The sequence below is a fragment of the Apostichopus japonicus genome, chromosome 3, assembly GCF_037975245.1.
Source record: "Apostichopus japonicus isolate 1M-3 chromosome 3, ASM3797524v1, whole genome shotgun sequence".
NCBI lineage: Eukaryota > Metazoa > Echinodermata > Holothuroidea > Aspidochirotida > Stichopodidae > Apostichopus > Apostichopus japonicus.
In genome coordinates, this window is record NC_092563.1 from 9,955,001 (window position 1) to 9,970,670 (window position 15,670).

Sequence of the window (15,670 nt, forward strand, 5' to 3'; positions counted from 1 at the left end):
CACTAAATTTCTCTCTCTTGCTTACTTTTCCAAAGCATTAACTTCTTGTTATTTATGAATTTAACATTAATATGGCCAAGAAGTGATTTCAGATACTTTTTTCTTATATTGCTCAGTCATAATGTTAATTTAGCCAGCAATTGGGAAATGGTCTTGTTCTAGTACTGATGCAGCATTCAAACTACTTGTAAAGCATTGAAACAGTAAATTGGCTGGTACTTGTGTATCTTTAAGTCATAACTTCAACGAGGAGTCTATTTGTTTTATATTATGCTTTATTTCATCTTAGAGTTGAGTTGGAGATACTGCTTCTAAATGAGCAACTTTTTGAAACAACAACAGAGGAACCTGATCATGAACCGGAAATTAACGCATTAGATTACCAAAAGGTAAGCCAAGTCCTGCCTTGTTGCCTCTAACACCAGACTCATCCAAGTTACAAGTGTAATGTTCAGGGTTTGGTTTACCCAGGAAGAAACTGGAAGAAACATGTTTTTTTCTGGAAGAAACTTGAGACTTGTTTTCTATAAATTGTAAGTAAAGCTGACACTGGGTAAAGAACAGTTTAACAATTAGGAAACATACATTCTTTAACAAATGAAGAACCCCACTGGGAAAATGTTAACTGGAAATTTGGTCTGTCTGTCAATGTTTTCAAATGATCTAAACACCAAGTACTTTCATCTGTATGTGAAATCACAATGGACAGTTTTACATTGTTATAGCTTCTTTGTCCTTGTCCAATTTTTGCAAGTTGTCAGTTTACACCCAGTCTTCTTATTTTACACCCTAAGAGTAAGTGATATTAAGGGTAGGCAGGCACAAAGCATCATTAGTTCAGTTCCTTAGATGGACGAAAAAATCTGTGGGAAGAAATATGATACTTATGACATCTAGACTAACATGTTTACATTGATTACAAATTTGTGAATGAAAAATGTTCTTGAATGTCGTCCAATGGTGCTCAGTTGCAGATGGACATGATTGGGATGAGTTGTTAGAATTTGTAAGACAATGGATTAACATTAACATTCAGGTCTGCACTGAGGAAGACAACAACATCAATTTGGCCTTAAAGGAGCAGTCCAGAGATTGAGCATAATTTAAGGCTGGTGATCTTGAAACCCAAAATAGCTACATAAACAATTACTTACCCTCAAATATTTTTTTTTCTTTTCATGGGCCATAACATATTAAAACTAAAGAGGAATGTGCAACCGTAACAGACTGCCTTCGGAAGTGTGAGTCATTATATAATGATAATGATATTAATTGAAATTTAACCGCACAAATGATTATTTTTCATCCTCTGTATTAAGAATTATTCCTCTTTTTCTCTCCTAGTTGCAACTGATTGAGAAAGTACAAGATGTGAACAGACTTGATGAGTTAATCGTATCTTACGCTGAGAACCCGATGTACGATAACATCTTCATCAATTTGGTGAGTAGAATTCTTCTAATAGGAGAGTCATCAAAAGTCGATTCAAAGTTCTCCCTTAACTACCCAGAAAGCGATTTTATTGTTCATCAGTAATGCTTGCTAATATGGTTTAAAACAGATTGGCAAAATTGGTCCAATAATGCATGCTTACTTTATAAACATTTTAATACAGTGCATGCCCACCCTTATAGCAGTTTACCTGGCTCTCATATTGTAAATATGAGTAAAACTAACAAATGGAAAGTGACTGGGAAATTATAAACAAACTTGAGAGAAGCAAAGAAATTGATGTTTGGCCGCAGCAGGGTGCAAACCAATGACCAGCTCAGGGTTACGATTCCTGCACTCTACCAACCAAGCTATCCAGCCCCTGAGTTGGTGGTGACCCCCATATTGGGAATCCTGGAGGTGCCAGTGATAAGTTTCATATTCTCAATGAAAATCAATTTGGTTTTCGCCCTGGCCACTCTACAGAACTTGCTTTGGTCAATGCAGTGGATAAAATTCATAGTGCTCTTGATTCGGGTGATAATTGTATTGGTGTTTTCTTAGACCTTTCCAAAGCATTCGATACCATCGATCATGGAATTCTTCTGAGGAAATTATCACATTACGGTATTAGAGGTCTAGCTCTTTCTCTCATTTCAAGTTATTTGTTTAACAGGCCACAGTATGTTTCTTTTTCTGGAATCAATTCTGATAATCGTTCAGTTAAGTGCGGAGTTCCTCATGGGTCTATATTAGGTCCACTTCTTTTTATAATTTACGTAAATGATATTTGCAACGTCTCTACAAATTGCTCGATTGTCCTTTTTGCTGATGACACTAATATTTTTTTCTCTGACAGCAATGTAGAAACTCTTAAAGTAACCATATGTAATGAATTAAATGCGTTTTATGATTGGTTTTCTGCTAACAAACTGTCTTTGAATATTGATAAAACAAATTATGTGGTATTTGGAAACTCCTCTAGAACATTAAATGCTGATTTATATATGCATGGTATTTGCCTTAAAAGAGTCGATAATATTAAATTTCTTGGTGTGTATATTGACTCTCAGCTCTCTTGGAAAGTCCATATCAATCATGTTTGTAAACAAGTTTCTAGAGGTGTAGGTATTTTATCTAAGTTAAAATATACTTTTCCAAGGAAAATTCTGAGATCTATTTACTAAGTATTATATTTCCTCATCTATCGTACTGCTCTTCAGTTTGGTCTGGTACCTTCAATACTAACCTTAATAAGCTTGTCATTCTCCAAAAACGGGCTGTGAGGCACATGACGTCTTCAGCGCCACGTGATAATACCAGTCATTTATTCTCCTCCTTGAACGTGCTCAAGTTCACTGATATCATTTCTTTAAATGTTCTTACGTTTACTTACCGTGCTATGAACAATCTGCTTCCAAATTCTTTTTCTACCTTTTATACAATTGGTCACTCTATTCACAATTATAATACTAGACAAGCTGGTCATTTGCGTGCTTCTTTTTGTCGTAATTCAAAGAGCATGCAAAGCCTCCGTTATCGTTCTATTTCTATGTGGAACAATCTTCATATTAACTTGAAATCTTATACTTCCGTGGTTTCGTTCAGAAAGCCTTTATTGATTGTATCCGTTGTAAGGGGTGGGAGTAGGTGGTGGTGGTTGGGGGGGGGGTAGTGTTATTTGTCTTGTGTTAAGGCCATCTGTTTTTTTTTGGAGGGGGGGGGTTTCTTCTTTTTTTTAGGTGTTAAGGTTTTCCATTTTCTTTGATGGGAGTACTCTATTCGATTAAGCCCACAAGGTTCCTTTCACATATTTACTTATTTGCAGTTATATTGTCTTGTTCACCTTGTATTACTATGTGTTAAAGCAATAAATTAAATCAAATTAAATCAAGCCACAGTACATTGTGTACTGTGGAAACAACTAGTTCAAGTGAATACAATTAGAAAGAGATAAGGAAAGGTACTGAAAGAGAAATTTGGCTCTTATGCATAAATTAAAGTAAAACTTAAACAATGATGGAAATTGGCAGGGAAAATAATAATGAAACTTGACACAGACCTTGGGATTACATACCTGATACCTGACCTAGCAATATCTGTTGGTAAGATGGGCATTACTATTAGTACATGTAACATCTTTAGTATGAAACAGCAGATTAAAGTATGCTTTATACAACTGTGGCCTGAGCTAGTAATATCTGTCGGTCAGATGGGCATTACTATTAGTACAGTGTTACATCTTTAGTATAAAACAGCAGATTAAAGTATGCTTTATACAACTGTGGCCTGAGCTAGTAATATCTGTTGGTCAGATGGGCATTACTATTAGTACAGTGTTTACATCTTTAGTATAAAACAGCTGATTAAAGTATGCTTTATACAACTGTGGCCTGAACTAGTAATATCTGTCGGTCAGATGGGCATTACTATTAGTACAGTGTTACATCTTTAGTATGAAACAGCTGATTAAAGTATGCTTTATACAACTGTGGCCTGAGCTAGTAATATCTGTCGGTCAGATGGGCATTACTATTAGTACAGTGTTACATCTTTAGTATAAAACAGCAGATGGGCCATTCTCTGGAAAATGAAACTGGCATGAAAAAATTAAAGTGTTCAGCAGGACCAAATGCTATACTTTTTGTTTTAGAGGGATTCCTCAAGTTTTCTGTTTCATATTTTTTTCATTAAGATTACAACCATAACATACTAATTTGCATAAATTTGCATTATTTTAAGTTGTAGCCAAAATTTGTAGTTTATAACTGTATATTTGTTTTTTCTACATGAGTATCTAGAAATAATATTTCAGTTATCAACTGTCACATGGAGGCAGTTATACATGGGTTCATTTATATCATTCCTAAAGCAGAGGTTTCTGATCTTAAATTCTTCGTTAATAATGGGTGCTAATTAGCATAACTTTGATGTCACACACGTGACCAAAATAACACAAAAGTTTTTGTAAAAAGTAACTGACGTGCCTTATGATGTCCACACTTGATATGCAACCGTTCTTGGTACAGACTGTTAGTTCTGCAAAATATCCAGTCAAATAATTATTCCTACGATTAATTAATAGCCTCTTATTAGTCGTCACACACGTGACCGATGGTCACGTGTGTGACATTTATCCATTGAAATGCAGAATGTCACACACATGACCAAAAAATGTCACACACGTGACCCTCCAAGTAATGGCAGTAAAACTGTTTTAAAGTAATTCCTATGGAATATCAACATCAGTGCTGTTCTTTGGTCATTACTAGAGTCACATTTGCACTGCAAAAATTGCATATTATGGACTGAAAATTCAGAATGTCACACACGTGACCCAACAATGTCACACACGTGACCGGATTTTTTTAGCTTATGTAGTATTATGCTAATTTTAAGAAGTGAAATATTTAGGTGAAATGTCTTGTTAGAATGGAAACACATTAAGGTAGAAACATGATAAATTAGGGTTATCCAGCCCTGTTAGAAACTGAGGAATTTGCCAATGTTTTTTTGTGCAAAAAAGCCAGTTTCATTTCACGTCACACATGTGACCGACCTTTATATGACCTCTGCCAGCACATGAATGTTCTGAATTTGGCTAAGCTATATGGTTTTGTGAAAGAGTCCCCTAGTGCATACTTAAGTACTACAATCAACCTAACTTTCTTTACCTAAAAGTAGTTACTTAGTGGTAAAGTGCAAATCTCCCCATTTTTCCGTCACACACGTGACCGAGAATGGCCCAGATTAAAGTATGCTTTATACAACTGTGGCCTGAGCTAGTAATATCTGTCGGTCAGATGGGCATTACTATTAGTACAGTGTTACATCTTTAGTATAAAACAGCAGATTAAAGTATGCTTTATACAACTGTGGCCTGAGCTAGTAATATCTGTCAGTCAGATGGGCATTACTATTAGTACAGTGTTACATCTTTAGTATAAAACAGCAGATTAAAGTATGCTTTATACAACTGTGGCCTGAGCTAGTAATATCTGTCGGTCAGATGGGCATTACTATTAGTACAGTGTTACATCTTTAGTATAAAACAGCAGATTAAAGTATGCTTTATACAACTGTGGCCTGAACTAGTAATATCTGTCGGTCAGATGGGCATCACTATTAGTACAGTGTTACATCTTTAGTATAAAACAGCAGATTAAAGTATGCTTTATACAACTGTGGCCTGAACTAGTAATATCTGTCGGTCAGATGGGCATCACTATTAGTACAGTGTTACATCTTTAGTATAAAACAGCAGATTAAAGTATGCTTTATACAACTGTGGCCTGAGCTAGTAATATCTGTCGGTCAGATGGGCATTACTATTAGTACAGTGTTACATCTTTAGTATAAAACAGCAGATTAAAGTATGCTTTATACAACTGTGGCCTGAGCTAGTAATATCTGTCGGTCAGATGGGCATTACTATTAGTACAGTGTTACATCTTTAGTATAAAACAGCAGATTAAAGTATGCTTTATACAACTGTGGCCTGAACTAGTAATATCTGTCGGTCAGATGGGCATTACTATTTGTACAGTGTTACATCTTTAGTATAAAACAGCAGATTAAAGTATGCTTTATACAACTGTGGCCTGAGCTAGTAATATCTGTCGGTCAGATGGGCATTACTATTAGTACAGTGTTACATCTTTAGTATAAAACAGCAGATTAAAGTATGCTTTATACAACTGTGGCCTGAGCTAGTAATATCTGTCGGTCAGATGGGCATTACTATTAGTACAGTGTTACATCTTTAGTATAAAACAGCAGATTAAAGTATGCTTTATACAACTGTGGCCTGAGCTAGTAATATCTGTCGGTCAGATGGGCATTACTATTAGTACAGTGTTACATCTTTAGTATAAAACAGCAGATTAAAGTATGCTTTATACAACTGTGGCCTGAACTAGTAATATCTGTCGGTCAGATGGGCATTACTATTAGTACAGTGTTACATCTTTAGTATAAAACAGCAGATTAAAGTATGCTTTATACAACTGTGGCCTGAGCTAGTAATATCTGTCGGTCAGATGGGCATTACTATTAGTACAGTGTTACATCTTTAGTATAAAACAGCAGATTAAAGTATGCTTTATACAACTGTGGCTATCCAACAAAATTTCATGTATACAGTTCATTGTTTGCCCTTGTAGCCATTTCAAAATATCACTTTCCTTTCATAGCTTTCTTACGTTTAAACTGCAACACAGACCTATGTTTGTTTGTTTTGTTTATTTTTGTCCTAGGGGCCATATGTGAACCACTCAGCTACGTCTATTCAAGAAAGCTTCTCTCTTCATCGGACATACATCATCTTCAGGACATTGGGCCTCCGGCATCTCACGGTACTCAACGGCCAGAATCAAGTGGTGGGAATTATTACCCGGAAGGACCTTATGGGCTTCCGTATGGAAGAGAAACTCGGCCCTCTCTTGGACCGGGGTGAGGGTAACGTGGATGATATCATCACACCACGATATGTTGAAATGTCACAGGTGAGCAAACTGTCACTTGAAGAATCCAATGGGGTCAGAGAAGTTGATGTCTAGTTGAAATTGTTTTGGTCGATATTATTCGAAGTATATAACACATACAGCAAGACATTGAAATAATGAATGTATAATGGACTCACATGGTAGCATTTACCTAATGAATTTTCTATTAACTTTGATGTTTTATATAAAGTTAAACTGAACATTTCTATTGAAAACTCTTCCCTTCCACTTTTTTGGGTTGTATCAGATGATTCCTGGTTACACTTTATGCAGGGTACTGTGACCTGACTGGCGCCCCCCCTCCCTCCCCCAGCACAGAAAGGGCTATATAGGGATCGCCACCAACTAAGAGCTGGTTAGCTCAATTGGTAGAGCACTCGGGTTTGTAACCCGGGTGACATTGGTTGGAATCCTGTTGTGGCCGTCAATTTCTTTATTCTATTCCCAACTATGATGTTTTATGCAGATTAACTCATTTTCTATATAACTTTTATACCACTATTTCCAAATTAATGCTCCTTCAAATGTCTTCTTTGATTTTATACCACCTTTGCATTGTGGATCAGTATTAAAGGTGTCAAGTATTTCACTGACCATCCTATATCATTTGTGAGACTGATGAGTAGTGGAAAAGAGGGTTTGGCAGAAAAACATTTCATGAAAAGTTCTTGTACAAAAATTATCTCATTTGTTTAACAGATGTGAAGAATAATGTTTAAGTAACAGCAAAAAGAACTGTTAAGAGAAACAAGAGTCCAAATATGAAGACACTTTTTATGTGTAAAGATGGTAGAATAATACTATAAATTTATTGAAAGGCATTGTACTAGAAAACATTAATAAAAATATATGAGTCACCTCATCTAAGAAATGAGACATTTGAAAAGGAACTATATAATTGCTGATTCCAAGTTTTTTTCTGCAACATCGTCAAATGTTCTGGAAATTATTAACAGGTGAGCCACGCAAAGTGGGTTGCCTCCTTACAGTAGACTACAGTACACTAAAATATACATGTTTAAAATATACATATATAAAATATACATATATAAAATATGCATGTATAAAATATACATATATAGTATGTCAAAGAATGTTTGTGAAGTAGTCTTGGAGTTAAATTTGCTGTGTTAATTTTGTAAGCATGAAATTCAATTATTTTTATTAATACTTCAATCAACAAGACATGTCCAGTATCTGTAAGCTACTGTATTTGTGACAGCAGAATATCAGGAATTTGCTTGGCGTTTTACAGAAACAATTACAGAGTGGTACAGAAAGTTTGATATCCTGTACAAGTCGTTTTGTGTTGCTCAGTGTGTGTCTCTCTTCTCGGTATTAATATTTTTTTGCAAGTATTCAAATCTTCAATTCAGGGAAACTGAATCACCAAATTAAATTTTGTCTTTCAAGTGGAGGTCAGTCATTGTATTCATTACTAATTATAAATATGTTTTCTGAATACTAGTTTATGTTAATTTAGTAAAGAAGAATTATTTTTCTCCTTGAGGTGTCGAGGGTATTCCAGTGTAGTTGCAATACTATGATGTAATGTTTTCTGAACAAAAGAAACATTAGTTTGAAAATTTAGGGTCCATATTTACCTTGTGTTCCAAACATTTTCTATTTTTGTTTTTCATTTATCTCATATATATGTATGCAACTTTGTTTATCAAGGTTTATCTTAAGTTTATGCCAACAGGGTACATTTAACTGCAATTAGGGCTAATGCAAATTGTTTTCACAAACTTAACAGTACTGGAAGTATTAAATCATTGGGATTGATTCAATCTAAATCTTAATCTTGTTATGAAGATGATTCGAATTCAGCAAGATAGAAAATAAAAATAGGGAAGAAAACAATAAAAAAATTAAATTCATCAACTTGCCATCATGACACAACAAGGAAGTGTCATGACACAATAGGAAAATGTCTATGTGTTAGCATATAGCTTACCCGCCACCCCACTCTCCCCAAATGTTTATATCATTTATTTAATTCATCTACTGATTTATGGTGCAATCTTTAATTACTTAAAATTTATGACCACCAAGTGTTTAATATGAGAATTTATATTTATTGATTGAAAATTTGTATTCTATTTTTCCAATTTTGAAATCATTTCTATTTTGTACTTTTTTGTTGTAATATTCTGCAGTTTATGTTGTAATTTATTAATGACCGAAAAACTAGGAGAAACAGTGTATTATTTCTACGTGAAAAAATAGGTAATATAAAACAATTTTAATTAATGAAATAACTAGCAACCTCATAATTTCATGTTATTCTTCGAAGCAATACTAAGCATTTTGTTTCTTAGAAATCATAAAGAAGTGAGTATTTTAGCGTTAATAGAAAACCTGTTCTTGCTTACAATGTTTCCATCTTTTACTCCCCCTGTTCATTAGCCAGTGACAGATGCCTTGTGTTAAATTTCAGGTGTCCCTATGTACAGTATTACTGCAGTAGGGAATCTTTAATATTACAGAGTCATTGTTATATTTCATGTTCTGAATAATAAGTTTCATTTTCAACATACCATTTGCTGAAGAATTAAATTCATGAAGTTTAGTCAACAGTTGAAAAATACTAAGGTTTTGAAAGTAAAAATTCTAATATAATCTGTGAGTGCTTGAATACTCCGATATTGTTGTTATGTGGCTCTTTTGAAATGAAACAAAAGTAGTGGCTCTTTTATTATCAGCTTTATACTTTCATTTGTGAAACAGTTTTAAGAAAGACAAAAACAATCGCTAAATCAGTGTTCTAATGAGAGTAATAAAGACAAAGGAAAGAACTTGTTACATAGAAAATCCTTTCAAAGGAAAATGACATTTGCAAAAGGAGTAGTTTTCGGTAGCAACAAGGATAGTTCAAGTAGCTATACAGAAACACATGGCTAGTGTGCATATAGTTTGAAGGACAGAATCATTTGTTGGAAGGGTGGGTGAGATGAGGGATGAGATATGGGCTGGTGAGATGAAGGATGAGATGGGCGGGTGAAATGAGGGGATTAGATAGGCGGGTGAGATGAGGGGATTAGATAGAAGGGTGAAATGAAGGATGAGATGGGTGGGTTAGATGAAGGATCAGATTGGTGGGTGAAATGAAGGATGAGATGGGTGGGTTGAATAAGGGGATTATATAGGTGGGTTAAATGAGGGGATTAGATGGGTGGGTGAGATGAAGGATGAGATGGGTGGGTGAGATGAAGGATGAGATGGGTGGGTGAGATGAAGTGTGCTATGGGTGGGTGAGATGGAGGATGAGATGGGTGGGTGAAATGAAGGATGTGCTGGGTGGGTGAGATGAAGGATGAGATGGGTGGGTGAGATGAAGTGTGATATGGGTGGGTGAGATGGGTGGGTGAGATGAAGGATGAGATGGGTGGGTGAGATGAAGGATGAGATGGGTGGGTGAAATGAAGGATGAGACGGGTGGGTGAGATGAAGTGTGAGATGGGTGGGTGAGATGAAGGATGAGATGGGTGGGTGAGATGAAGTGTGATATGGGTGGGTGAGATGAAGTGTGAGATGGGTGGGTGAGATGAAGGATGTGCTGGGTGGGTGAGATGAAGGATGAGATGGGTGGGTGAGATGAAGGATGAGATGGGTGGGTGAGATGAAGTGTGAGATGGGTGGGTGAGATGAAGGATGAGATGGGTGGGTGAGATGAAGTGTGCTATGGGTGGGTGAGATGAAGTGTGAGATGGGTGGGTGAGATGAAGGATGAGATGGGTGGGTGAAATGAAGGATGAGATGGGTGGGTGAAATGTGGGATGAGATGGGTGGACTTTTCAGTTGACTGTACTGCAGCCATTTGACAGCAAAGTTATACAATGAGAAAGTCATCAATATGATTTCTTTTCCTTACTATTGTACTTAAAGTAGAAAGTGCCATGTCTGCAATTACACATACAGCAATCTAGTATTAACTGTGCAATATATAGATTTGAAGTATCATGTGTCTATCCAGCCTGCAGGTAGCCAGCAGTACTGCGGAGTACTATACGGCAGTATAGTATAGAGCATTCTACAATTGTCATGTAGCATACAGTTTGCAGTACTGTTGAGTGTCATGCACGGTCTATCTGGTATATATTATAGAAAATTCTACAATTGTCATGTATTACACAGTTTGCAGTACTGTGGAGTGTCATGCACCTGCATTATAGAACATTCTAGAATTGTCATGTATCGTACAGTTTACACTACTGTGGAGTATCATGCACCTGTCTGGTATATAGTATAGAGCATTCTAGAATTGTCATGTATCGTACAGTTTACACTACTGTGGAGTATCATGCACCTGTCTGGTATATAGTATAGAGCATTTAGAATTGTCATGTATTATACAGTTTGCAGTACTGTGGAGTATCATGCACCTGTCTGGTATATAGTATATAGCATTCTAGAATTGTCATGTATCGTACAGTTTACACTACTGTGGAGTATCATGCACCTGTCTGGTATATAGTATAGAGCATTTAGAATTGTCATGTATCGAACAGTTTACACTACTGTGGAGTATCATGCACCTGTCTGGTATATAGTATATAGCATTCTAGAATTGTCATGTATCGTACAGTTTACACTACTGTGGAGTATCATGCACCTGTCTGGTATATAGTATAGAGCATTTAGAATTGTCATGTAGCATACAGTTTGCACTACTGTGGAGTATCATGCACCTGTCTGGTATATAGTATAGAGCATTCTAGAATTGTCATGTATCGTACAGTTTACACTACTGTGGAGTATCATGCACCTGTCTGGTATATAGTATAGAGCATTCTAGAATTGTCATGTATCGTACAGTTTACACTACTGTGGAGTATCATGCACCTGTCTGGTATATAGTATAGAGCATTTAGAATTGTCATGTATTATACAGTTTGCAGTACTGTGGAGTATCATGCACCTGTCTGGTATATAGTATATAGCATTCTAGAATTGTCATGTATCGTACAGTTTACACTACTGTGGAGTATCATGCACCTGTCTGGTATATAGTATAGAGCATTTAGAATTGTCATGTAGCATACAGTTTGCACTACTGTGGAGTATCTTGCACCTGTCTGGTATATAGTATAGAGCATTCTAGAATTGTCATGTATCGTACAGTTTACACTACTGTGGAGTATCATGCACCTGTCTGGTATATAGTATAGAGCATTTAGAATTGTCATGTAGCATACAGTTTGCAGTACTGTGGAGTATCATGCACCTGTCTGGTATATAGTATAGAGCATTCTAGAATTGTCATGTATCGTACAGTTTGCACTACTGTGGAGTATCATGCACCTGTCTGGTATATAGTATAGAGCATTCTAGAATTGTCATGTATCGTACAGTTTACACTACTGTGGAGTATCATGCACCTGTCTGGTATATAGTATAGAGCATTTAGAATTGTCATGTATTATACAGTTTGCAGTACTGTGGAGTATCATGCACCTGTCTGGTATATAGTATATAGCATTCTAGAATTGTCATGTATCGTACAGTTTACACTACTGTGGAGTATCATGCACCTGTCTGGTATATAGTATAGAGCATTTAGAATTGTCATGTATTATACAGTTTGCAGTACTGTGGAGTATCATGCACCTGTCTGGTATATAGTATATAGCATTCTAGAATTGTCATGTATCGTACAGTTTACACTACTGTGGAGTATCATGCACCTGTCTGGTATATAGTATATAGCATTCTAGAATTGTCATGTATCGTACAGTTTACACTACTGTGGAGTATCATGCACCTGTCTGGTATATAGTATAGAGCATTTAGAATTGTCATGTAGCATACAGTTTGCACTACTGTGGAGTATCTTGCACCTGTCTGGTATATAGTATATAGCATTCTAGAATTGTCATGTATCGAACAGTTTACACTACTGTGGAGTATCATGCACCTGTCTGGTATATAGTATATAGCATTCTAGAATTGTCATGTATCGTACAGTTTACAGTACTGAGGAGTATCATGCACCTGTCTGGTATATATTATAAAGCATTCTAGAATTGTCATGTATCGAACAGTTTACACTACTGTGGAGTATCATGCACCTGTCTGGTATATAGTATAGAGCATTTAGAATTGTCATGTATCGAACAGTTTACACTACTGTGGAGTATCATGCACCTGTCTGGTATATAGTATATAGCATTCTAGAATTGTCATGTATCGAACAGTTTACACTACTGTGGAGTATCATGCACCTGTCTGGTATATAGTATAGAGCATTCTAGAATTGTCATGTATTGTACAGTTTACACTACTGTGGAGTATCTTGCACCTGTCTGGTATATAGTATATAGCATTCTAGAATTGTCATGTATCGTACAGTTTACAGTACTGAGGAGTATCATGCACCTGTCTGGTATATAGTATATAGCATTCTAGAATTGTCATGTATCGAACAGTTTACACTACTGTGGAGTATCATGCACCTGTCTGGTATATAGTATATAGCATTCTAGAATTGTCATGTATCGTACAGTTTACAGTACTGAGGTGTATCATGCACCTGTCTGGTATATATTATAAAGCATTCTAGAATTGTCATGTATCGAACAGTTTACACTACTGTGGAGTATCATGCACCTGTCTGGTATATATTATAGAGCATTCTAGAATTGTCATGTATCGTACAGTTTACAGCACTGTGGAGTATCATGCACCTGTCTGGTATATATTATAGAACATTCTGCAATGGTCATGTTGGTTTCTGGAAAGGGTTATGAGAGTTTTATGAGGAGTTACCATCGTCAGAGAAATTCAGAGGAAAGTTAAGCAAACATTAACATAGAAAGTATTATTTATATGTATATTTAAATATTAATTATAAATTACAAATAATTGAACATATATTACAGAGAATTGAATCATTATTATGCGTCATACAGTTTGCAGTACTGTGGAGGTAGAAGTATACAATTAATTTGACTTGTGCTACTTCAGACAGGTATACAGCAAAAGTGAAACGAACATAAGGATAAAAAGAAAGATATATTTTATATATCATAATGACAAATAATTCAATAGTAAAGTTTGCATTTATATTCATATCCGATTACCAAGTATTGATGAGAATGAATAATCTTTGGTCATCAAGAAATGTTTGTTGTTTGTTATTTTTATTTTCTGATTTGTTTTTGTGTTGTGTATAAATTCAATAACTAGGATAATGATTGAGTCAGAAGAGAAGGGGTCTTGTTTCTTATATATGAAAGATTAAACATCCCTGTCTCCATTTTCCTTTTCTCTTCTCAGAATGCATCCCCTGCTGATGTGTTAATACAGTCAGAGCCCCAACTGCAGGCCTGGTAACACTAAATTCTCCTTCGAAAGCTAACCTTTCTCTAAAGCAAACTCCTTTATACTCTACCAAGGTTCCTAACAGTACTAAAAAATTCTCTATGTTTTCTACTTTTTTTTACTCTGAAATAATTAGAGAGAATAATTATTTACTGTTCACATCATGGTGGGTAATAGTTTTGAGGTTTATGAATTTTGGTTTCTCATAAAATATTTAAAAAGAAAAGAAAGAACTATGTTTCTATTGCATCTGTGAAGGAACAACTCTATTTTTGATGTAAGTTTTCTCTAGTTTATTGTCTACACTGAAGCACACATATCACCTTTCCTATTACATAACTTTTTAATATAATACCAGATAAGTTATTCCATAGAGGACTACCATGGTTTTGTTATCTTAGTAAAAATAGAACTAGTCTGAAAATTAACATGATGCTCGGTATTTCAGTTTGCCTATTTAACCCTCAGCTTTGATTTAAAATCTTTTGGTATTGCCTACATATGTGCTAGAACTCAAATCATGGTCACCAATGTTTACAACAGGTTACAGTAGTTCACTGCCATCCTCAATGAAGTTTCCATCATTGACACATGTTAGAGGCCATTTTAAACTTTCAGAATGTCTGGGGATAAGTGGAATATCTGGTCACAAAATGGAAGGCTTTTAACATCCTGGAAAGTACCTTAGCAAGTTAAAAATGGGCAGGGAGTACTGATAAAAGACTCAACATAACACAGGTGGTGCTAACATTGCCTCGCCATGTCATGCGTAGCTAGTTTATTTCAGGAAAAGTTCACATACCACTCCTCGGATACAGGGCCACAACCATGGCGGGGGGGGGGGGGTGTGTTAGCACCACAGAAACAAAATAAAGGTGTTTCATAATTGTTTCTACAATTGCAAAATATTACTGAAGAGACCCCCCTCTTGAAGACATCTTAGCCCCCTTCCCCCAGTGCAATAATGTTGGTTGTGCCCCTGCTTAAATATAAAAGGAGTTCCTTTGATGATGTTTAATTCTCTATTCTGATGCCAACTAACTACGCTGCTAAAGAAGTCTGCTATCTTTGCAGAATTCAAACGAAAAGAGAATCTATTTTAATATCTACAGTTATTCGTTAAATAAATATGTGTCACATGGTATCATTCTTTGTGAAATTATGGTAAATACATGTGTATATGGTCATTGATGAAAAGTTTCCATTCTCTTTTGGCTTTTGCAGATAATGTAATCTCTACTCCCTTTATAAGTTAACTCTAAATTTAGCTGACATAACCCACTTTCAGATGATTAGGAATGACTTTGTATCGACAACCTCCATGAAGGTTTCATTAGACAATTAGCATGAATACTCTCCATTCAACAGTGGAAGCATTGGGATCAACTAAATAGTACCGATTGACCACAGCC

At 35.7% G+C, this 15,670-nt stretch overlaps 1 protein-coding gene across 2 annotated transcripts in view; it reads left to right on the top strand.

The window, feature by feature from the left end:
- The window catches only part of LOC139962749 (chloride channel protein C-like), a 32,371-nt gene extending 16,916 nt beyond the window's left edge, over nt 1-15,455 (top strand). For both annotated transcript variants that reach the window (XM_071963043.1, XM_071963053.1), the window contains exons 15-18: nt 290-389; nt 1,345-1,443; nt 6,687-6,935; nt 14,214-15,455. In XM_071963043.1, coding sequence (XP_071819144.1) covers nt 290-389; nt 1,345-1,443; nt 6,687-6,935; nt 14,214-14,270 — 505 coding nt within the window. In that variant the 3' untranslated portion in view covers nt 14,271-15,455. The remainder of the gene's footprint in view (nt 1-289; nt 390-1,344; nt 1,444-6,686; nt 6,936-14,213) is intronic.
- Nucleotides 15,456-15,670: the final 215 nt, after the last annotated feature.